This window comes from Talpa europaea, assembly GCF_964194135.1.
Source record: "Talpa europaea genome assembly, chromosome: 6".
In the NCBI taxonomy this organism is placed as follows: Eukaryota; Metazoa; Chordata; class Mammalia; order Eulipotyphla; family Talpidae; genus Talpa; species Talpa europaea.
The window spans coordinates 18850899-18876236 of record NC_140072.1 but is presented as its reverse complement, the minus strand read 5'-3'; the positions used below and the strand labels follow the sequence as shown (position 1 = coordinate 18876236).

Here is a 25338-nt window from a genome sequence, read left to right as displayed (position 1 = left end):
AAATGCCAAATTGAATCAAGCAATAGTAAAAAAAAAACAAAACAAACAAACAAAAAAAAAACAGAACAACATAATAATACACCCTTCTGTTTAAAATAACAGCACTGTTCCACCTCTTTTCCATTGAATTTTACATATGAACAGACTATATATACTGGTTTTTCAGAGAAATGTCCATTTGGTCTGTCACACCAGTCAGGCTCACACTGAATCCTCTCTTCTGAGGCGATGCAACGCCACGATGTTTCCATATGTTCAGCATTCTGGGTTAGGTGCAATGTCTCAAGTATAATAATGCTTCTCTTTTCCTTTACACAGTGCAGAGTATATGGGCTTAGGTTATGTAGATTGTTTTACTCCAGATCACTGTCTTTCTCTAAATTCAGGGCACTATTCAACGGGGTGCAGTAGTTTGGCTTGTCAGAAGGTACGTAGCCTGGGAGACACAAACACTTGTAGGAGCCTTCAGTGTTAATGCACCTGGCGTTCTTGCAGAGAGACATCCGGTTGTTTAACTCATCACATTCATTTACATCTGCAATAAGCCAAACCATGCAGGTAAACAAACTTCAGCATCACTCCACGAGGAAAAGCAGCATACAGCTTACCTGAGGTAGCTGGTCTGTACACAACCTAACTGTGCTTTTCCCGGGAAACTATTTAATTTCATTATAGTTGGTTTCAATCACAAGCAAGGGCTTTAAAAGATAGATTGTCAGGGAGGTTCTAGAATTTCCTTGCTATTCGGCACAAATGAACATTTTGTCAGCTTTCAGTTCTCTTGAGGTTGGACTGTAAAGAACTATCCTTCCAAATTCCTTTACACGGTGTATCTAAGAACATACAAGTGAGCACAGTGCTAGCAGCCTTTGATTGCTTTAAAACTCAAGGGTGGCAAAGGGACTGCTGTAGGAGGAAGCAGAACCAAGAAAAGAGAATAAACTCTCACTAAGTCAGGCCCCTGAAGACATCACTGGTCATAGGGGAAGAATAACTATTTGCTTCCCTCTCTTATTTTTGAAACGTAATTAGTGTTAAGAGGACTTCTCCAAAATGATTTCAATGAAATCGTTTGTCTTTCTTCTTTTTAGATGCAAATGATCCCTTATATTTGTGTCAGTTATTTAGGGAAAACCTTCCCTGCTGCAGAGTCAAGAGAGTCTAAGTAATGACTTGGGACATTCTGGCCTTTCCTTCATATTTACCACCCTATCAATTCTTATAGCAACTTTCTTTTAAATTGTGATAAAAAGTACAGAACATAAAACTGACCGTTTTTAAGTGGCTATTCAAGTGTTATTCAGTACAGTCACAGAGCTAGACAATGATCACCACTGTCCATCTTCAGAACTTATCTAATTTAAATGTACTCAACTGTATGAATTCTAGTCACAGAATATCTGAGGGAAGGAAAAAAAAAAGACCTCATAAGACACATCATCTCACCAACACATGTCATCTTGGCCATATCCAAGTGGTATCCATCAAAGCAGTCACAGGTGTAACCTTCCTGCACCCTCACACAGCGGCCATTTTCACATCCATTGAGGATGCCACATTCCTCAGCCTGCAACTCTTCAAAGCTATTTAAAAAACCTGGTGAGGAAAGTGCAGAGCCCAGTTAGAAACTTTCAGCCTCATTTTATATAAAATACCCTGATTAAAATCATGGTTTACCATATATACATATTGTAGACACCTTAACATTAAAGTTGAGTACTGGCTGTATCTTTACATTATAGAAAGCATAAAATGTCAAAAACTTGGCATACATTGTACAGATTAGCCCCACATCCTGAGTTCTGACATTCTATATTGTAATCATATAAAATAAGAAAGCAAGATTGGTTTTTGTTTTTGCCACTAATTGTTTTTATCCCAAACTCCAAATACTCTGAGTTCTAAGTGGGACTAATGTCAGATAATCATTCAAGATCGAATCAAAGGAATTCACTAGTGGAGTCCAGTACAGATTTGCTAAGAAGATCCATGAGTATGAAGTGATGCTTTTCAATTGGATTTCCCAAGAGCAGAGAAAAGGCAGGCTGGCTTTGCTATGTAAAGTCTGTTTATTTGCTCTGGCTCTGAAAAGAGTCTTACAAAAGAACTCTTAGTTGATCAAAGTATAAAAGCAGTAAAAGGGACTCAAAAATATCCTGATAAATGAGGAAAGGCCATCAGTACTTGTGTTTAGAAAACCAAAAGGTCTCTTTAAGGAAACAAAGACGCTCTTCTTTTGGCTTTCTATAACTTCTAGATATCTTTTAACTGATTGAGAGATAGAGGTTAGTAATGTAAAAACATTGTAACCAGGCATCAGGAGCCTCTAGCACTCTGTAGAGAGGAAAGTTATAAATATAAATCCATGGTAACCCAACACAGCATTGATGTGGTCTTTCATCCGTTCCCCAGTTTCCAAACATCATATATTAGCTAGCTTACAAATAAAAAATAGTCATAGAGCCAGAATATTGTGCTCGGTGAAGTAATTCTCCAGTAGTACTGCAGGGGGCAGCAAAATAATGCATAATTTTTTAAAGAGTGGGTCAATAGACCCATACCAGGTCCTTTAAAATGTTTTAAATATAAAAATTTATAAAATTATTAGAGGCCATCAAATATGTCAGCAGACCCTCAAATCCAAGGTAAGAAAATAAGGTCTTAATCTATGAAAATATTTTAATTCCATGTATCATAGCAAAATCATTTTAGTTCTATAACTAGTCAAATTTTTTTATCACAGAAATTAAAACTTGAAACCCCTACAGACATATCAAGTCGATTTGCAAAAAATACTTTGATAGGTTTCAAAGGACAGCTGCAAATCAGGCCTGTTGCCTATTTTCACAAGTAAAATTCTACTGGCACATGGCCTCCCCCACTGCTGACATACTGGCTATGGCTGCTTTCATGACATAATCACAGAGAATGAGTAGAGGAGACAATATAAAAATGTAAAGGCCATTATAGAGTGAAAGTGGCATGTCAATTTCCTATGTAGCTGAAGAGTAAAATGATGAGACACCAGCATTTTCTTAACATTTGTAGCAAATTTAAAGTACTTGAAAGCAGTCTGCGCTTCAGAAAGGCACATAAGCAGAACACTTCAACTTTAAAATTCTCAACTATAGGAACAGACATCTGCATAAAAGCTATGGAATTGTATCCATAACGTGTAGATTATAACCCCCTATTTTGGATTTATGGGGCAGGCAAACTGGGATTTTAATTTCAACTTTAAAATTTCTTTCGCCTTTTACTTAAAAATGTTTGACTTACAAAGTAGACCTAGAGAAGGAAGGCGAGAGAGCGAGTGAGAAAAAGGGGAGAAAGAACAAGAGAGGAAAGATCCATCCACTGCATTGCCTGAAACACATCGGCAGGTGTGAGGCTGAGTGGATGAAGTGGTGCAAGGTCACACATTGTTGGATAAATGCACTTTAATGTCGGGGTTACAAGTCAAGATGGTGGTTACCCTGCTGTGTGTTTGGGATGAGGTGTCAGGAGAGGGCAGCAGGAGCATTCTGGGATGCTGGCCATGTTCTTAAGTGGGATAAGGTCAAAGAGATGTGTTCATCAACCCTGGGGGATTGATAGGTGATTTAAATTTTACGTGTAAAGCACTTTTAATTTGACTTGATGATCGATACACTGAATTCTGTAAAAAGAAGAAAAGGAAGGAAGTAGGGAGAAAGAACTGGATTCTGACCTGAAGCAACTCCCACAAAGCCTGTGCTGCATTTCCAAAGGCTTCCCAAGTCTCTGTCCACAGGGACCCCTGTCCTGAAAATGTGGTGGTTTCATGTGCACCTCAGACATTTTCCTTCCCTTCAGGAACAGGATTCCCACACACACACCCCCCACCTCCCACGAAAACACTCTGCCTGCAAATCCAGGAAAAGCTAGCACATGTCATTTCTTACTTAACAAGAGTGAGTTCTAAAAAATTCTGATCAGGAGAGCAATTTTTTGGCTTCCCACTCAAATGCTTGTCAAGATCAACTTGGTAGAGTCAACATCTGTCATTTCCTTGTATGAAAAATGATAGCAACATAAACAGGCTTTCAAGAACCCCCTGCTTAATGGGTAACTAGACCACTGCTTAAGGGGGAAAAAAAAAGCAGTAACATAGCAGCACCACGTGAAAGGCTAATAACCTGGCCCCGTGGATCTCACACCTGAGTATGCACGAGAAGGCCAGTGGGTGTGGCTGGGTCTCACGCTGGAATTGCAGATTCAGCAAGTCCAGAGTGTGACCCAAAATTCTGTGCTCTAACAAGTTCCCAGAACATTTTGAGAACCACCAACTAATCGTAAACCACCACAGCTTCAAAATGACTGAAAAATGTCACTTACGATCCTGAATGAAGTAGGGGTCGGCTTCTGGAGCATACTGCTCGCTGAAGTCAACAAGGGCATCCCGTCCATATGGCTGCCGGCGTCCGGTGACGGGGATATTGCACAGCTGGGCGTAGTCATCTGAGAAGGAAAGGACAAGGAACATGACACTGTCACTGTAGGCCCGCCCCATGATGCACCTGCACCTCCCACACACCCCTGCCCCCCAGCATCTCTGTATTCTTTATGGGAGGTCTCTCCATCTGCAGACAAAGCACACGTCTCCCAAGTGGTTAAATGCAGAATTAAGAGTCTAAATTGAAGACCAAAAACAGGAGCAAAACAGTTGGTAGAATGTATCCCAGAAGGGTCAGGACATCAGAGTGCCCTTCCTGAACCTGTGTGTGTGTGGGGGGAGGGGTTGTAAAACATGCTCATAAGTGGCAGAAATGAAACAAATGAACAAAAACTCCTAGAACAAACTAATGGTTACCAGAAGGGAAGGAGACGGGTAAATTGGGGTTGATTTTATGGCCATGGATGGAAAGTAGACTTTTGGTAGCTGGCATGACATTATAAAAAAAAGTTTAAGCCAATAGTCATTTTTACAGATAGGTACTTTTTTACTCACTAGAGACATGAAAAAATGTGTTTCTGATATCAAGTGAGGATGAGCAGAACAGTAACAGTGCCGCAGTGGGAGAAGTAACAGTAACAGCTAACAGTCAGATAACACTTGCTCTATGCCAGGTACTGTCCTAAGTACCTAAGTACTAACGCACATTAATTCACTGAAACACAGCACCCTAGAAAGAGGTGCTATCATTGTCTGCATTTTACTGCTGAGGAAATAGAAGCAGCAAGTGGTTCTATGACAGCAGCTGTGTGGCAGCCCCAGCTGTGAACTCTGTCATGCAGCTGGAGAGTACACATTTTAGCTTTCTGCCTCTCCAACAACTGCCTTGGCTCCTCTGCAGTTCTTGTCTTACCTCTTTTGTACCTTGGCTGGATTCATCTGCCATGACCACCTCCTGAGGTCATGTGCCTGTTCCAAGCAGGGTCAGCCCTGTGGCTGCCTAGCTTCTAGACTCCTGCAGGAGCTGAGACTTCTCAGTCTTCTCCAGGACCCACCCAGCATATGGTATCTTGGCTTTCCATTTGTCCATTACATTTCATGGCCTTAGGCTCTGGCATGTATTTAACAGCAGTTATTTAGAAGGTTTAGAGAGAAAGATTTAGAAGGGATAGCTTCATCTTCTGAATGCCTGTTTTACAGAAATATACTACCCAAGGTTTATCCAGTAGTTTGGCAGAGTTGTTGGATTTCCCCCTGGGCTGTGAGGGAGCAGGCCCTAGGACAGACCTCAGGGCAGGCACGTGGGCAACAGCCACACTGCATGGGACTACAGGCTGGGGACTTTTTCTCTGTTGTCTCCTTTTTGTCACACATACATCTAAAGGAAAGCACTGAGGTAACAGTGCTAACTCCCGAGGCTTGCTTTCTCCCCACTTAAGGAATCAATGGTCTGTGTATGTGTCAAAGTGTACACAAGAAATGTAAGGTCAGAAGACAGTCAGAACCACCCTGGCTCGAATAGGATTATAATTGCCCTTCCCTAAAATTCTCCTTGTACAGAAGCATTCCAGGACCAACTCAGAGAACCCCAGCCATCTGCAGGTCTTTTGCATGAAACCATTTCATGAGAAATAACTCATTAAGGAAAGAGCTTACGCTGGAGAAAGATCCTTGACTGAAAAACAAAACCCATGAATTCCAACAAACAGAACACAAATGATTGTCATTTCTGCTTCAAGTTTGAAAAAGTACTAAAGATTTCCCTGAGAACAAGATCTCCAAAACATTCTAAGTTTCAAAAGCTGAGATCATGTTCTCTCATGAGTTTTATATATGTTTGTTGTACAACTGAAAGGGAGACTTGAACATTTTATATCCAAGCAATAGTTGCGATCAAGAGTGGATATTAAAAATAAATTCATGTCATTTGGTCAAACTAAATCCAGAGATGGCTAAGCGTGCTTCTCTTGGACGCCTGGTTGTCATGGAAGCCGTGCTGAGACTCGAGGGCCCCCAGGGCCACGGACTGTATGGGGCCATCCCAGGGCTGTCTGGCGTGAATCTATGCCCTTCCAGTAGACCATGCGTCCTCCACCAAGAAATATGCTGGTCTCCACCCTCCAAGCTCTTCCATCTGGCACTCACTGATGTGAGAGCTGTGGAGGAGGAACAGACTTCTTTCCTGTGCAATGTTTAGAAATAGATTCCTGGGAAAGGGTGGCTCCTGAATTGCAACTAAGTAGACAAGTAAAATTTACTTTACAGAAGATATTTTGAATTAATCTTAAAGAGCTTACCCAAAGGCATCATGAAATGCATGGAAAGCTCAGTAACCCCAGGACTAGTGGACTGCCAAGATCCCTGTGCGGGGTGGGTCCTGGAGAGGAGTTTCGAAGTTAGCCAAGTGTAAGAGGAGCTTGGGGAATAGCAAGTGGTTCCTAAGGAAGGTTTCTATCTAGACCCAGGATGGTTAAGGGGGCAGAGGGGAGTCGTAGCTTGCCACATTTTCATCCACCCCCCCCCCCCAATTTTTCTCCAGCTATGCCTTTTTCTCTTAAGATTCTCGAATTGTCTGTCCTTTGCTGCTTCACTTTCTCAAACACATTAATATTCCAAATTTCAAGCCAGTTTTGGTCAGTTATCAAAATATTTCTGCATTAAATGTACTCTTATATTTGGAGATATGCTCCAGTCCCATCATCATCAGGACATTTATCTTGTTATTTTTCAGGGAGCACGGATGGGTCTCTCCTAATCCATCCATGCTCCCCTCCCACTGTGCACAGCTGCTGCCATGCTTGGCAAGTTCAGGGGTGAAGTAAGCACGGCATAATGGGAAGAATGTGGGCGTTGGAGGCAGAATCTGGGGCTCAAGTCCTGATCGTGCCACATTTTTTTTTTTTTTCAGCTTAGCAATTCTGGGCAAGACTCAGTTTCCACATCTGTCATACAAGGATGCCAATTCCTGTTACTGATACATAAAAAAGAGACAATGTTGTAGAACTGTTCATAGATTTTTTTGAAGTGAGACTTAGTGATTTTTTTTTCCCTATGGGAAAAATATGTAAGTCCCTAGTGAACATCTAGACAGAAATGAGTATTTTTCAAAGACAGTATTAGAATTCGTGATTGATGCAAAATGTAAAGGCAGTTGTCGATAAGCAAAGAACTGAGCAATAAATTAAGAGAAAGCAGTCTCCAGATGTTTTGAGATTTTGGAATTTTTAAATTCATGGTAGAAAACTCTAGCTCAGTAGCCTAAAACGGAGCTTTGTTCTCTTACAAGGCACAAAATTATTGGTTACCTGGGCAAATTTAATTACCTGATTAGACAGGGATGAAATGTGCTATTGCTCATACTTTAACACTAGCTCAACAGAACTCAAAACATAGGGGAATAATGATGTCCAGTGATTCTTACTATATACCTGAATCGTTCAGAAATGAACTGACAGACAACAGGTTTCTCTCCATCTTTCAGCTGGAAATAAGAGAATTTCCTAATGAGTTGAGGGCAAGGACTGCACTTCTGCCTCCAAGAATCCAGAGCCACCAGAACCCATTCCAGCTCGGAGCTGCGGGTCCTTGGTTATCCCCAAGCAGGGTCACTGCTAGAGTCCGGCAGGGGAACCATCGAGAACTAATGGGATAGAGTGCAGAAAAAAACAGATCTCTGAATCATTTCCACAAGTGCCACTTCCCCTAATTCAACATGTAGAGCTGAACACCTACTTTCTGTCCTGTCCTGAGAGCCTTTTTCCTTCTACTAAACACCCTTTACTTAAGCATGTCAACAGCAATTAAGTCCCTAGCTGTCTAGGGTTGGGCATAGAGATACAACTTTGCTTAGCAGAATTTGTCCTGGGAGGCAAATGCCATTTTTGAGACAACATAAGATGTGTCCATCCAGAATCCAGCACATCTGAGTGTAAATTAACTAGAAAATTAACATATTTACACCCTCACAATCCCCCTTCTAACTGCACTCACTACCTCCCAAGCACAATTCTTGATCAGATGCTGCTGATCAAAGCTATGAAAGACACAGGACGGTGTGGACACAATGGTCCATACAAGCCCCAGACATGGATGGCAGCCACCTCCTTGGCATGGCAGACTCACAGGACAGATGGCACTGCTTTGATTTTAATTTTAAGTGAAAAAAAGTTTCAAAATTACCTCCCAGAGCCAGTGGGTCTGGGGCAACTACTATCAGCAGCAAAGGAAGCACATTACTGCATGTTGGCAGGAAACCTCCACTCTTGATGACAGACATCTGCAGGGCTGGTCTGGACAGTCATATGCCTCCCTGGCATGTGGGGAGACTGGAAGGTGAAGTTTTAGTTCTGACTGCAGCAGATTAAATTCAGCTGCTCTTAGAAACAACGGCGAGGCTGCATTTCATCCCCCACACATCAGTGCTAAGAACTCGGTGCTCTAAAGTTTGAATTGCATCATTTTCAAAAAGAGGACAAACAACCAATTCTTAAACATTAAAAGTAGGTCATATTTTGCTCAACTTTCTACATACCAGGTGTTTTGCTTATAGGCTTCAACACGCTATTGCTAATGGAAAACACACAAAAGCAGGATGCAGAGACGACAGGAAGAATGAGCACTTAGCCCAGTGCATGCGGAGTGTGCATTGGTATAAGCATTTTTTTGTTTGAAATGAGCAAAAGCTATGAAATATTTTTTTTGACTTTCAGTTCCATCCAGAACTGATGACAGAGAACAGGATGTGAAAGAGAAGACTCGACTGGCAATGCTACAGCCTGTTGGGTGTCCGTCCACTGATCAGCGAGTGATCGAGGATGAGCTCTGACTCAGAAGAAATGCTCACTCACGGTGCCTGGTGAGGCGGCATAATCCTGTTTCCTTTACACTAAATCTTGCTGAGTGGATAGAGAAAACTGGGTACATTAAAAAAAGGCCCAGAGTCCAAAGTTGTGCGTTCAAACATGGCTTCTTTATTCCCTAGAATTATGACTGATCACTTATGAATATCATAAGGGCTGCCTGAACTGGAAACGTTTATCAAGAGAGATTCTGGGGCCTCCCTGGTGGTGCAGGCAGTTAAGTGCAGCGCTGTGAAGCTGCTGCAGCCTCTGCAGCACTGGTTCGATCCCCGCTGGCCTCGGAGCCACCCACATGGCGAGCCAGACCTCTCCTGCCGCCCGCTGCTCCCCTCAGCAGTGTTATTTCGTCAGTCTGCCTGTTCTGTTCCCCACTCTGTCTCTGGTGAATCCTCTCACCCTCCCGCACATCTGGCCTGTACCCTGATTCTTATATAAATAAAAATATATAATTAAAAGAGAGATTCTGATAGTTCACCTTATGGTACCTTTGGTATTAAAGTCAATTTATTGTTTCATTCCATGATTGACAGAATCATTCAACCAGAGGCAAATAATATTACAGGGAAAGAAGAAGGAGATACTGATTGTGATCTGTGCAACATCTTGTGCAGGGAACTACTTGGGTCAGCATGGCGGAGCTGGGAAGGCCTCCTCACAGAGGTAAGTGCCTACAGGAAGGTCAACCAGGTGAATAGGAAAGGTAATTCAGTCACAAGCAAAAGCAGTGCATGAGGAAGGAAAATACCTTGTCAGCGCTGCTGCTGCAGGTGCCTGCTGAAGGGGAGTCCAAAAAAGCAAAGCAGCAAATACGTACTATTTTTTTTAAAGATTTATTTATACAAGCACTGGGTACAGTCAGAAGCACGGGAGGGCGAGAGAATTCACCAGAACCAGAGTGGGGAGCAGAACAGGCAGACTGACGAAGAAGTACACTGCTGAGGGGAGCAGCGGGCGGCAGGAGAGGTCTGCGCACCATGTGGGACCCTCACCCGGCGGCCGGGGAGCGAACCGGCACTGCGCGCAGCTTCGCAACCCAGGGCTCAACCACTGTGCCACTGGGGAGGCACCAAATATGTACTATTAAGCTTGAGATGCCAGGCCCGGTGGACTTTTGCATCCACTTTTTTTATAGGGGAAGAGAAGGGAGTAGGATCAAAACAAGGGTGGGGGGGAATTGTATGGGGACTATAACCAATATGAAAATGCATACATTGTGCAAAAATGAAAAATTATGTAAGAAATATATAAAAGAAAAAAACCCGACATCTTAATTCTAAAAAAAAAAAAATTAGAAAAGCCTGATGCTTGCAATTAATTTGTTCCTGCTGAGAAAACTAAGGTATATAGCACAATTCGTCGAAGCTTAAGTGAAGTATAAGAACCTCCGCAGTCTGTAAAACCATGTTCTTTCTATTCCACAGCTGCCTTCCTAAAACTGAGAAAGAAAATTATTAGATAGACGCCCCTAGACCTTATACATCAGGTAAGTTCTTAGTCCAGCACTAAGTATTTGTGTCTAAAATTTCAGGAGAAATAACAACCATGAATGCAGATGAGCTCAGCTCCACCAGGGGCAGCTCTATCATTAGCAAGATTTATGTTTATGGAATTTGCTCAATTTATTAGGTGAAAGAGATCAAATTGCTTAATGTTCAATTAAATTGTACTTGTCAAGGACAAGGAAGTAATGGAGTCTAAAGTCTTGGCAGGGTTTGTGTTTTGCGGGACTCCTGCAACATGAATGCTCTAAGGAAACTTACAGGCCACAGACCAGTCAAGCTCCCTGCCCCCAAGCTTCACCTAAGTGCAGTCACTCCCTGGCTTTTCCATTAGCTTGTGGTTTACTTTAGCCAGACTCTTAACTGAAGAAAGATTTGTGGGGTATGAATGCCAAAAAAATGAAGGATCCCTTTGCTTTCTAAAATCTGGACTCCAAATTTATACACACTTGTGTGGCATAATTTAATACTATTACATGAAAACCTTAAAATTATGACTGATCACTTATGAATATCATAAGGGCTGCCTGAAAGGTCTTCCCCATGTCTTAAGTATCTGGGGCTTTAATACATCATTGAGGCTTACATTTAGGCAATCTCAGAGGAAATTAGCAATGAGGTAACTGTTAATAGTTGATGACACAAGACAGAACAATACACAAAAAGAAGCAAATGGGAGAAAATTTCAACATGTCAATTTTCTAGACTGATCTACTTCATATTTTTCCAACTACCAAAGCAGATAAATCATTCCATTTCCTCGTTTCCTACTCTTTAAGTATCAATCTAGAGAGACGTTCTGAGAAGTTCACAATTAGGAAAAAATAAGTATTACAGGTAAGGAATACATTGCTTTCTGTGTTTTATTTTTTACATGAACCCTTTAAGAATGATTTTCAAATAGCACTAAGTCTGTAACAATAAAAGGAGAGCTCATACAACCTGGTAAATGTACTAAATGCTACTGAGCATTTCACCTGGAGATGCTTAATGTTATATTTAATTTATGTTAATTTCATCCCAAAGTCTAAAGAAACCAAAAAAAAAAAAATACAGGGAAAATAAATTTTTAATATTAAGTCTGAAGTTCATACAACATTTTTATATTGGTAAAAGGCAACAAGACTAGTTGATCTCCAGGGTACTTGGTGTGTGTGTGTGTATATATATGTATGTATGTATATATATATATATATATATATATATATATATGAATGATTCTAAATAAAAAAAATTTGACTACAAGGTTGCAAAACATTGACTAACTACCCCTAGGTGCCCTTGCCTTCAGGGGTATACCTGAATATTTTCAGAATGACTCAACACATCCTAAGCATGAATGGTCTATCGAAACTGCAAATATGGCCCTTTTCATTCATTTTCCTGCTCAAGAAACTGAAGTTCCAGAGAAATTTAATAACATTTCAAAGGTCAGGTCAGGATAACTTACTAAAATATAAAAATTAAGCCAACTTAATAATGCTAAGCCAAATTATCCTTACCCTTTTAGTTTGAAGCAGAGAAAAACTGTATTATCCGAACCGTAATTCTCAAGGTTAAGAAATAACAGCGACAGACTGCTATATCCATTACCATTTGAAAATCAAGTTCTAGTTACTGTTATACTCAAGGAACACTAAACAGTGTCAGCGTTCATAAACATGAATTCCATTCAGTTGCAGGAAATAAGATCGAAGTGCAAAGGAAAAGACAACTATTTTAATACCCTCTTTAATGTTTTTCTCTTTCATTGCTAGTTACCTTAATCTGAACTGATTCTCCTTTTCTTCTGTTTCCCTTTGAATCTATTTCAAATCGGTTACAATCCTAGCAGCTCCTCTTTCTCGCAGCAATGTCCTTGGCTATCCTGGGTGGGCATGCCAAGATTGTACGATGGGAATAAGAGCTTCTAGGCGGAGCGGTGCACATACACCACAACCGTTCACACAGTTCTACCTGCCATCGAGACTTGAAGTTCAGAAGGAAGCATGAAAAGGTCAGATTGCTTATTTGCTTGTCTTAATTTCCTTACTCTGGCTCCACTAGGACATCATTGTGGTTATTATAATCATAATAAAATTTATTCTCTATTCAGAATATTTTAGATAACGGAGCATGGTCAAATACCTAGCACTTCACTGCAGTACAGCCCTTAGGAAATAAACACTGAATAAAACTGACACCCTGAAGTTCAACAAATGCACATGTCGCCAACTAGTAATCTTTCATTACACTCCCCTCACTTACAGTTATTCTGTAATTGCTGAGGCCACTGAGACAACAGCTTGCCCATTCTCAAAATACAGTTAGTGCTCCAGTTTGTCATCTAGCAAGGTCTGCTGGTGGCCCCTGCTGCCCACCCCTCTCACCCCGACTCACTGACTCCAGGGAACTGGGTTTGGAAGCTGCAGCTTGCTCCAGAACATTCTTAAGTTCTGTCTCCAGCAATTTACCAGGCATGGAGTAAATTTTTTCCTCTACCAAGGTTTATTTTCCTTTTTAGGTTCCTTTGCCTTGAGGCAGGCCATGACTACTTGTTTTTAAGCAGTGACTACAATATGATCATATCTTGTTTTTCCTCTAGTGCACCTGCCAAGACAAGGTTTTTTTGAAAGCTCACATTTAAATTTCATTTTTAGCATCCTTCCTCTGATACACTGTCCCTCCAAAAGGAGGGACAGTGGCTTCTCATACATTCCTGTCTACTCACCCCCCTGTTCTCAGTCCAGTATCTCTCACTGTTGGGTAAAGGAGGCCCTGACTTACCATAACAGCATTTTCTAACCGGGAGTTCTGATTAAGCCTACAGTGTCCTACCTCCTCCCTGCCTAGCATTCTCCAGCATGTACCTGAGGAAGGAGAAGGGACATTTTGCATTAAACTGAAAACTAAGGCTCTTTCTTAAGAGTGTTTGTATAAGATGATCATGGGGGCTGAGGCAGGTCCACAAAATGCAAGTTTTTTCTTTAACTGGCTCTCAACCTTTTTTCTCTATCCCAGTTGTGATGTTTAATTTTTATGTGTCAACTAGGCTGGCCATGGGGTAATCAAATAGAGTTGGTTAACCTTCTCTGGGGATGTTTTTGGACAAGAGTGACATTTCATATTAAATCAGGAGTCTCCAGTGAAGTAGACCTCCCTGTAAGTGAGGGCCTCATCCTATCATGAAGGCCTGCATAGAACAAAAAGACCAGCCCTGATTTGAGTGAGCATATTCCCCTACTAACACTGGCTCTTCCTGCCTGACAGTGTTTGAACAGGAACCTCAGCTCTGTTTGAAGCTCCTGTGCCTACAGAGCTTGACTTAACAATGTCTATCGTCACATCCACCAATTTCTTATAATAAGTCAAGCTTTCTCCCATTTGCTTCTGTTTTTCTGGAGAACCCATACCAATAAGCCAGCCTACCTTACAGGGATGGGGGAAGTTTGTTGCCAGCCCAAGCCATCAGTGTGATAAGGAATCTCAGTGGGCTGAATGCATTCTTTTAGAAGAGGGGATGTAATTCTTGAGGGCGGAAAGGGTCACATGCAAAAATGCAAAACATTTTTATCTGTTCTATTACTCCCTTGAGAGACTGCAGTGGAAGATACTGATTATAAAAGCAACATACATGAGAAACACTTGGGGTCCCTAGCTAGCTTGGAAACAACAGAGTATGCTCTGCATCTCCCATGTGCGCTTGTCTTAACTGTCTGATTGACAACTGAATCAGTCCCAAATTTTTCCACCCAGGAATCTCAGCTGGTTTTAAGAGGGCAGTTCTGCAATCATATAACAATGTGCATTAAGCTTAGAATTTTAACACATTTCTATTAACATTTTAGAGGGTTTTGGTTTTTGGCTATTTCACATGTCTGTGTTTTAGAGAAAATTTCACGTACAGGCCTTGTGATTGCTATTTAAATTAAAACTGACTTTAGATTTTAGCATTTTATGTTGAATGAAAATTAACAGACCTTGATTTGTTGCATTTTAAGTTTGATTTGATAGTCGTATAAGAGCAGTTTAAATATGACGCATAAAGTATTTGAGAGCAAATCAAATACATAACATTTATAAATTGAGACCATAATATTAGACTTAGGTTAACAGAATTTTGAGAAGAAAGAACTCCACGAGTTCAGTCCCAAAGCACCGGCCCACTTTCCACTTAGAATATCCTGTGTCCAGGCCAGGTAGCAACTCAATGGAGATTTTTAATTTTCCATTACAGTGCATTAACAGCTGCTCTTTAATCATAATGCTTAGGATCTGTGATCAAAATGATAAATGCTTTCACATGCAGAGTATTCATTATAACCTCACACAAGAGTTCTCAACTTTGGATCAAGGATACTAAAGTAACTTGTCCAGGGCAACTGACAGAACCAGAGCCAAAAGCAGACTGCCTGACCCGAAGGCGGGACCACTCAACATGCCTCACATGAAGTATGTTCCAAAGTTATTAGTAACATTTTTTGGAAACATGTTTCTTGGAAAAGCCTTTAAAACCATGACTGCTGAAAGGCCTTTTGCAATTATTGCCCAGTTACAATATTTCTTCAAGTTTAGCCCATGAGTCAAATCCCTGTCTTCCTTCACCTCTCCCAGGGTACCGGGAAACTTCTTACACAGAAGAGTCTGGGAGCATGGAAGAGCCATGCACGGATGTGGAAGAAATCACCAGCTAAACTGTTCAAAGACAGTGCCAAATTCTTTCACTTCTGCAAAACCATATAAAAATTAGATTAGCTGTTAGAATATATTCCAAAAAATTTGTCGTAACAAATGGTGCATTTATTAAATAAGAGTATCATGTATACATCTAAATGATACAAGATTTAAATATAAAATATTCTCCTTTAGCAGTACAGCATAACTGCACATTATGTTAGTTTTACAGAACTGAATTTTAATTCACATTTCAATTAAATAAAACCTGTAGATCTGTTCCAAAATGTTTCACATAGTAGGTGCCCATTAAACAATATGTGAATAATTTAGATTGGATTGCAGATCATTTTAAACCATTAAATGTAGAGTGAGAATAATCTATCTCATGATTCAATGGGGTAGGAATGACCCCTGCAAATTCCTTCTATTCCCAGATAGCACAAGCCTACCTAAACCAAAGAAGTTAGATAAGACTGACAATGTTTTATTTTAAGACTATCTGCCTACTTCTAGCCTGCTTATGTTCTTTTCCTCAACAGGCCTTTTTCAAACCCATTTTTTCCTTGTTTAGTCACTCATCCAACACACACAGGAATAGAGTAATGGGTAAAGTGCACCTAATCACCGCCCTTACAGTTTAAATCTTAAACCCTTTCTCAACTGTCATGAGGAAGTCACAGTGGAGGATCAGTTCAACACTGCACATTAATCAGGAGCAAGTTGGGAGAAAGAGTAATCTCTTTTGACTTCTTGCCAATTTCAAGACCTTTTTCTTGTAGCATCTGCTTAGCAATTAAAAAACAGTATTTCTTTTGGATAAGATAAAGAAGGAAAAAAAGGGGTAAAATCTTCATTTGCTAAATATGTTTTTCAATTTTTTGTACATACCATCATTTTCTAAACATGTTACATGCTTTATTTTAAACGAGCATTGGACATCATTCTATGTTAGATTCTACAAATATGCCTCATTTTATTTTATTTATTTTTTTATTAGATAATAAATTTTATTGTTATATTCCCCATACAATTGCAGCCCCCCCATTCTGACCCCAATCCCTCCCCTCCCGCCCCCGCCCCCCTAAAAGTGTCTCTGGTTCATAGTTTTTTGTTGATTTTGATTTTCACTTTCTTATAGTTATTCATTTTCCTGGTCCCTTATTTAAGTTTTCTAGATTCCTGCTATGAGTGAGACCATCCGGTATTTTTCTTTTTCTTTTTTTTAAAGAAAAAAAAAAATATGCCTCATTTTAAATAGTGACAGTCTACTATTTTACACTCTATGGAAACACCACGATTTTATTAACCAGTTTCTTATTGGAAGAATTGATTCTGTAATGATCACAATTATCTTCCTGTCACTCAACTATATCTGTAGGATATGCATTACTAGAACTAGAATTTTTTATTAATTATATATCTCTTCAAACTTTACTCCAGCAAAACTAACAGTACCTATGCCTCTACACTTAGATCAATATTAGTTTTTACTTAAAATATTTTCCAAGTTCCTTTATGGCACTTCAGTTTCCTTAGGGACTTTCTTCTTTTAAACATCACCCTCACCTTCCTAGTCTTTCATCAACCTACCTCAGAGGTGAAAACACTTGTGCTGCACTATTTCATGTCACCAATAGGTGGCATGCTCACAACGCACCAGGAGGTTCTTCAAGCCATTTTTCTAAACTTCAAAATTTCAGATCAATTAATAATAATTTGGTGATAGGCGTGGTAACGTATATTTGCCTTAAAACAGACAATGCTGTAGACCAATAAAACAAAAAAATTTTCCATTAAGGCTATAAAATCTTTGTTCAAATTTACTTATAATAACCTATTTATTTTGATAATTTACTCACCAAAAGTTGTTTTAGCAAGATAACCACATATAGTGGGATTTTTGGGTACTTTACATGTGTTCAAATGTGTCTAATTTTCTTTCATTTGCAGACCACAAATTTTCATTTCTACGAGATAATGGCAACCTATATACCTTGTAACTCAAAGGCACATTTTCAAGTTTATACTCTTGAGAGTAGCAAGACAAAAACATTAAAAATTCATTTTAGACAACTGTTACACATCAACAACAGTTTTGTTTCCTGGTAATTACTGCCTAGCTATAATTCATTTCTTTATCAAAGATATATATGTACATTCATCAAATACACTTTTTCACGTCTACCTATTATGCCTACTAGCTTGCTAACTACTCGGAGAAGAAACCAGCTGTAATTTGGCTAAGCTGATTGCTTGCTTGACAACTGTAGTTTTTTACTTTGTACACAATACATGAAACAATGTAAAAACCTAACCTTTAATTATTCACTTTGTTACTATTTGTTCTAAAGGACACTATTTATCCAAGCCAACTTCCAGGCCCCAGGGAGAGAAGACTAGAGTAACAACCATGGAGAGAGTAGACCCTGTAGCCAGAATACCTGGGTTTCAACCCGTCACTGTATGTGAACCTGGCAGGTCATGATCTTCCTGTGCCTCATTTTTCTTCCAGAGAAAGGTAATTAGACACCTACCTCATAGGATAACTTGGAGAATTAATAACTTTTCAGATAGAAAGCATTCTAATAGTGTCTGACACTGTGCTCTATGCATGCTAGCTAGCTCTCTGGATTTTAAAATCATGATAGTGGAGACACAGGAAAATCTAGTTACAGAAAACCTGCATTCCACTAAACTCCATTTCCACCAAAGATGTCAAATACTAGTGTCCCTAAGATTCCCTTCCAGTGCATCACTGAAAATTCCCAGAAAGATCAATGACCAACCTCTCACATTTATGATATGGTTTCTTTTTCCTGACTTGGTTTTCTAAACAGTTTTTCTCTCCAAGGCTGGCATGATAAATAGCTCAAATCTGTAGGTCCTCCCGAAGCCGGTCAGCCCCCCTCAAAACATTCTCAGAACAGATAGCCTTAAAGGGCATTATAAAAGGGAAAGAAGAGGAAAAGGAGCAGGAGAGGTGGAATGTAGCCTCCAGAGGTTGAAGGAGGGGAGGCTGTTAGTATAGGATCACTTCAACACATCATCCACTACTGGATCTCAAAGCTTCTCCTAGTGATGGGAGTCTGGCCTCCAATGATTTTAGCTGAGGATTACAATGGGATTCTGAGTAGTCCCTGAACTATACTGAATTCTACAACTATGCAATTGTCCCCATGGGAAATTACCCTGACACCATCTTCCACCTGCTACTCATTTACCCTGCCTGGGGTTACCAATTCACAGGTGCCACCTACTTCAGAGAACACTATTTAAGCTGCCACTCCTACTTCCTTCACCTACCAGTCTTCTCAGATGCAGTTGCTGCCTTAGCAAGAATAAGTGCCCATGACCTATTGGACCAGACGTGTGAAAGTCTACCCCAGAGCCAAAGCTTTACTTTACGCTGGATTTTAATGCTCAAGCTGATGACAAGTGCTGCGATTTATTTTTTTAAAATTCCTCAAGCACTGTTTCCATCAGTAACTAATTGTTCCCCACAGCAGTGCTGAATTCCTAGGGAACTGGAAGATTCCCTGCCTGACAGGTTGGGATTAATCCAGAGCTTATATTAACAAGTTCACAATGTGGTCCTTTCTCAACTATCAAGACAGTCATGAACAGCACACTTAAAAGGTTCAATGACAAATGATGAACAGAAAGTTTTAAAATTCACATTTATTTGCTCCTCTTTGAAAAAAATGTAACATTATAGTTAGTTTTAACAAAATAAGTCAGATGCTGATAGATGTCTCTAGAATCCGGCTGGTGCCATCTGAAGACCAGCAGCAGCCACTATTAGGAATACAGACTCTTGCCCAACTCCTTCCATCTAGGAACCTGAATCTTTTATTTTTTGTAAGAACTTCAGGGTTTTTTATAATTGACATGCCCACTAATATTTATGAATCAGTGGTCTACAAAAGAAAGTTCTGTATGAGAACAACCACTTCTGCATTTGTCCATCCTCAATTCACGTTCAGATGATCTTAGATAATTGCATATTTAAGATGCTTGGAATTTAGCTACATCTGAAAATGCATGTCATCCAAGTGACCTAACAGTGGTCGCCAGAGCAGCTAGCACCTTCTGAATACTTACACGTGACAAGCACTATTCTAAGGGATTGCACATTTATGCTTAGAAAGAGTAGTTTTCAAAGTGTGTTCCCTGGAACCCTGAGGTCCCGCACAGATACAAAAACCTAAGTAGTTTTCACTTCAACCAGGCCCACCAGCATCTTTGATGCTAATGAATTTATATATTGCAAGTTAAAATAATTGGTCAAAGATTACCATTGTTTAAAAGAAAGATTTTAAACTACTGATTTTGACTGTACTAGTGAATCTTGTTGGAGAATTTTTAAGAGCTGTGCCTATATAAGGAGTGTAGCAATATTAAACTGTAAAAACTTTGGCATGTGTTACCATTTTTCTCTGATACCCCATCCTCTCCCCAAAATATTACACAGCGTGAATTTGTTTTTGGAAGATATGTTAAAAATGATTTGGAGGCAATATTCTAAAATTCATTCTTAATCACAAAGTACCTAAATGTTAGTTTTTAAAAAGCCATCAGATTTGATTTGATTTTTAAGGGCACTGCCGTGTCAAATTCACAAGTAGTAAATACTTAATTGCTCAAGATCCGAATGGGTCAGAATAAAATGCAACACACGCAAACTTTTGTAAGGGAATCTCCATCACAACAAGCCTACCATAACCGAATGTCAGGCTTCTACACAGTATGTACACCACTGCTGCAAAGCAGTCAGACACAAAGTCCAGCGAAGAAAAGGAGCAACATTCATGATAAACAACTCACTGACAAATACAAATCCCATATAAAATGAAAATTTCCAAGTGAGTCTTTTCATCCCTGTGATAACAATTTTAAAGACAGAATACTCAGCACTGGGTATGAGGAAAGAGGCATATATCAAACACTACCAGTATGAGTGTAAATTTGCACAATTTTTTGGAGAATAATAGAATAAATTTAAAGAGCATGTTCTTTCGAACCATGGATTAACCATTTGTAGGAATTTTCTTCCTGAGGCACTCCACAAGTATTGGTAAAATACATGAAATCCACAGCAGGGTTGTTTATAAGAAGAAAATCAAGATTGGGCAGGAGAGGAGATGCGGTCAGGAACACCAACGTCCAGTACTGGAGGTGACTACAGAGACCAGAGTATAATAAAACAGTCTCTGCCATCACTGAAGCTCGCCATTATTCATCAGTTGCAAGACGCTGTGAGTTGTAGATGTGTCTTGATATAACATAGTTACAATGTGAAAAAAGCGGCTTATTCCACATGAGATACACTTGGGTGTTCAAGAGAAACACAAAGTGTGCCTTGGACCGATGATTAAGATTTCAGCTTTCAATACTCTCTTAAATAGAATTATGCTAATAGCTACTATGAATATATGACAACTGGGAGGAAAAAGGTTTGGATGATAGAAACCAATTGTTAAGGGTGAACATCTTTAAGTCTTGCAACTGATGAATTATGGAGCTCAATTGAGATGGGGTAGGTAGAGAGGGACAAAACACCTTTGGTTAATTATTTAGAATTATTTTTGAAAAGAGGAAATAGTAAAAGTGACTAAGGAAAAAGATTTGTGATATGTCAGCGCTATGAGAAGGTGACATGCACCTCCAGAGACAGCAGTATAAAGGAATCATTATTCCACTCCCTGTGCTCCTGCCCTAAGTACACTCACCCGGTCCTGACAACAACCCAAATAGGCAGACAGTCATGTTCCGCTCTACAAGGAGGGGGGTATGGGGTGGATGAGGAGGGGGGCAGTTGGGGGTGGAGGGGAAGGTATAGGTTATTTTTCCTGAGTCACAGCTGCTGTGGGCAGCTCTGGATTCCAGACCCAGTCTGTCTGGCCCCAGAAACCACCCTCTTTCCATTTCTGGGCTACTTCTGACTGCCATCTATTTCTTTGTGCATTTGCTCTATTTTTGCTATTCATGTCCTTTTTATAGCACTTCAAATTGTTTCCTTTTTAATGCCCCATTGATTTTATTCCCAAGCTGAAAAACTGAGTTACTAAATAGTTTGAAAACTGTACTCAGATTAACTAAAATTAATACAATTTGCTCTTTTCAAGTAATTCTTCCATTATGGACCATTCCGGGAATTTTCATTATAAACTCCTTCACAGTATACCGCAGTGTTTTTATAGCTTTAGCAAAGCTTTTTACCGTCAAATACAGAAAGATAGAGAAACATTCTCAAGGGGCTTTCCTTTCATGAGCAGTCAGGAAGACAGAGGCCAGCTGTTTACAATCAAGTCACCGAGCTGTCCAGCCTGGCCTGCGCACCTTCCAGTGCCCTCCACTGTGAGGACAGGGTTACCACCGAGAACTCAGCACATCACGCTTTGCCCATTTGGCCCAAGGTTTATTAGCCCCAGATTTAAAAGTTGAATGCAACTTGTTCAAACCTCTTCCTTGATTTTTCTAACCCTTTCTTATCGCCTCACAAAAGAAACTGACCAAAAACAACCATTTGAATCTTGACCTCTGACAATTATAGCCTCTAACACTATTTTACTCTAAGCAGAAACCATCAGACATGAAGATTGTTGGCAGCGAATATCAGAAAATAAAAATTCTAAACCCCCTGGGCACCAATTGCTGTCATACTATGTGTCTATGGGTCATTTTTAAATCATTCTTTGGAGAAACAGAATGAGGTTTCTAATGTAACAACAGGGTCTGGATTGGGAGGGAAGTGCGGGTTGGATGTTTATGCAGTCATGTTCTTTCCCCTGCTACAGACACATCCCTCTGAGGAAAGTCACACATCAGGAGTGAGGGTGAAGATATAGAAGAGAATTGCTAAGATTTCAAGGAGACCCTGTCGCCAAAGGCCTCCAGCAGGAGTGAGAAAGGGCTCACCTGAGTCTTTCATGGGGCAGAGGGCACACTGCATGCCCCAGGCCTCTCCGTACAAACAGCAGCACTCGGTGTACGTGGTCTGCTTGCCGACGAGGGGCCGGCTACACACATACTCCTCGCTCAGATGCTCCCAGCACAGGTCTTGGTAGACATCAGTTTCCTCAATTTGTTCTGTCAGGGAAGACAAGGTTCCATGACAATTGCACTGTTATTCCTAGTTCATAAACATTGGAGGGAGCCAGGGACTGTCAAAGTTTCCATCCCTATTTCTAACAGTGACTTTCCAAGTATAAGTCTGAAGCCAGCCTGGTCTTTCCATGGACCAAACCTCAGTCATCTCAAACCCAATGATCCCTCTAAATGACTGGGTGTCATTCCATCAGCTGAAATCCAACCTGCCCATCATGTTCCAATTAAATCCTTCCCTCTATAGCTTCCTACTGTGCCCACGCCCCCCTAAATCTTGCATGTCTTTCAAAGACCTGATGGGCTTTTATTCTTTTAGTCTTTGCTTTTGCACATTCACCCCTCTGTAAAATCCTGCCATTTCCTCCTACATAACTTTTTTTGAACTCATTCTTTCTCACCAATTTCATCTGCCAGAGCCCCAGAGGTACTGACACTTTATCCTAAAGTGCTCCGTTCTAACCTTTCTGCCTTTCAACTGATTTCGCCCAAAGGAGACTTCGGACTGTGATGATGCACTGATCACTTATGTCAATCATCAGCAGTATAGCACTTCACTGGGGGACACACAGACATCCAGTCAGTGGGCTTCAGGACTCTCCACTAGCTTGGTGCCTGCCACCCTCTGTTCCATCCAGCCTCATCTGCATCCTTCAGTCCAGTCAAGGAAATTTAATTCTCTTTCCCAGAACTTAACCCTCAAAGGCAGCTGATGAGGGTATAAGTGTGATGAACAAATAGTTCTGTCATCAGCTCAGCCACCCTCTATACTATTGCCCATTAAATGGGTATATTCAGGGTATTAAGTCTCCCAGACACAGACAATGTGCATCTTATAATTTCTCTTCACATCTTGTTTTAATGATCTCAAAATTACGCAAGGAATCACTTTTCTATTTTCCAATAGCTAACATTTCAATTGAAAGGAAAACCCTGTGGCATTTATTTGGATGTAGACTTGCATCTCACATCCAAACATACCATGTGATTCAGTTGGTCGTATACATCTTTTTTCTGAAGCATCCAGGACCAGCGGATGGGTGCAGAAGCAGTTATAAGAGCCTTCTGTATTAACGCATTGACCATCAATACAACTGTTGGGGTCTTGACATTCATCCATATCTTAAAAGAAAAAGAAATTAAAGACACTAAGCATTCAGTTGCTTCTCATACACTTACCAAACTACACACTGGTGAATTTAGTGCACATTCCAGAGGCTGCCACACTTTAATTAATTGCACATAATCCAAAAAGAGAATGTGGACTGGAAAAACAACAGTGCCCCTGATGCTGACATTAAATAAGGATAAAGAAACATTTGGGGACAGGATATACCAAGAAATTTAAGATAAAATGCCTCTTTTCTGATCATTTTTAAATTATTTCCTTTTGCTAAGTTTTTCTGCCTATGGTACATGGTTTTCAGCTTAAGCATTAAAGACTAGGTCAGTTTTTAAAAATGACTTTCACTTGTTTGATATGAGTGATGAAACAGGAGATTTCCCAGACCAAAGGAACACTTCAGTTATGCCAGTGACCTGAATTATAATTCCACATTGAATATTAACTCTTTGTTTGAAAACTATTCAAAGAGTGGCATCAAGGTTTTCGTAAATCTTGCTCATGAAAAAGATCATTAAAACATTTATAGGGGCCTCCCTGGTGGCGCAAGAGGTTAAGCATCGCACTATTAAGCAATCCGAAGCCTCTGCAGCACAAGTTCAATCCCCGGCCAGGCAGGAAGCAACCCACATGGCACAGCAGACCTCTCCTGTCTTGCCCGCTGCTCCCCTCAGCAGCGTACTTGGGTCTATCTGCCTGTTCTGTTCCCCGGTCCGTCTCCAGTGAATCCTCTTACCTACCCCCATCTCTGGCCTGTATCCCAGCTCTTGGATGCATAAATAAATCTTCAAAAAAATTATAGATCTTTCTAACACATGATTTAGATTCAAAATCTTTTACTACATAGAAATACTTATTTTTCCCACCTATTCAATATATTTTAACAGCATACCACACTGTATCCTCTTAAAACCTACCAAAGCACTGCAATTTTACAGGGTCATAGTACGTTCCCTGCTTACAGTAGCATTCATAACCAGGCTGAGTGTTCAAACAGAAGCCATTTTTGCAAATTTCTTGTCCAAAGAGTTGGCATTCATCTGCATCTACGGGGAAAATTGGAGAAATAGATAAGCTTTGCTCTTTCAGTTAAAAAGAAGAATGTAACTAATGTTTGGCTCCAAGTTTGATATTATAGTATTGATATTCCAAAAAAATCTTAAAGATACAGCAACATAAAATTCAAGTCAGGCCTAATTCTCAGATGTAAAAAAACATTCAAGCTTGTCTGTGACATTTAGAGAACAGTGAGCAAAACATCAGCAGAGATGTAATTGTAAATATGGCTTCTGGGAGGTTGATTTTATATCTGTTGAAATAGTCTGTGGATTCCAAAATGGCACCAAAAATATTCTCTGAAGAATTTAACTTTTAAAGAAATATGCCTTTCTATAAATGTGTATTTTGGCCCACTAATTAGTTGAGATGTAGAAAACTTGCAAGAGTTTGATGGGACTTTATGAAAAATCTGTCTTAGTGACAGGACAAGTTGCTGAGGGAGCTGGCAAGCGCATTCCTGCACAGAATCTGGAGAGGTTACGATCATCTCCAAACTCCAGTGAAGCTAATGGTAAATGGGAATAATAGGGCCATCAGCCAGATAAGATTGAAATAACTGAACAAGAAAAATTCATGTAGAGGCCTCAGAGGATGCTCAAAAAAGTGTTATCTATTGCTTTTATG

At 40.2% G+C, this 25338-nt stretch overlaps 1 protein-coding gene across 25 annotated transcripts in view; it reads right to left on the bottom strand.

The window, feature by feature from the left end:
- Positions 1 to 353: 353 nt before the first annotated feature.
- LTBP1 (latent transforming growth factor beta binding protein 1) overlaps positions 354 to 25338 on the bottom strand; it is a gene marked incomplete at both ends in the record, with an annotated part of 334198 nt that continues 309213 nt past the window's right edge. For all 25 annotated transcript variants that reach the window (XM_084234386.1, XM_084234397.1, XM_084234387.1 and 22 more), the window contains 6 exons: positions 354 to 535; positions 1447 to 1596; positions 4357 to 4479; positions 22347 to 22517; positions 23514 to 23654; positions 24573 to 24701. In XM_084234386.1, the coding sequence (XP_084090512.1) occupies positions 354 to 535; positions 1447 to 1596; positions 4357 to 4479; positions 22347 to 22517; positions 23514 to 23654; positions 24573 to 24701 (896 nt within the window). The remainder of the gene's footprint in view (positions 536 to 1446; positions 1597 to 4356; positions 4480 to 22346; positions 22518 to 23513; positions 23655 to 24572; positions 24702 to 25338) is intronic.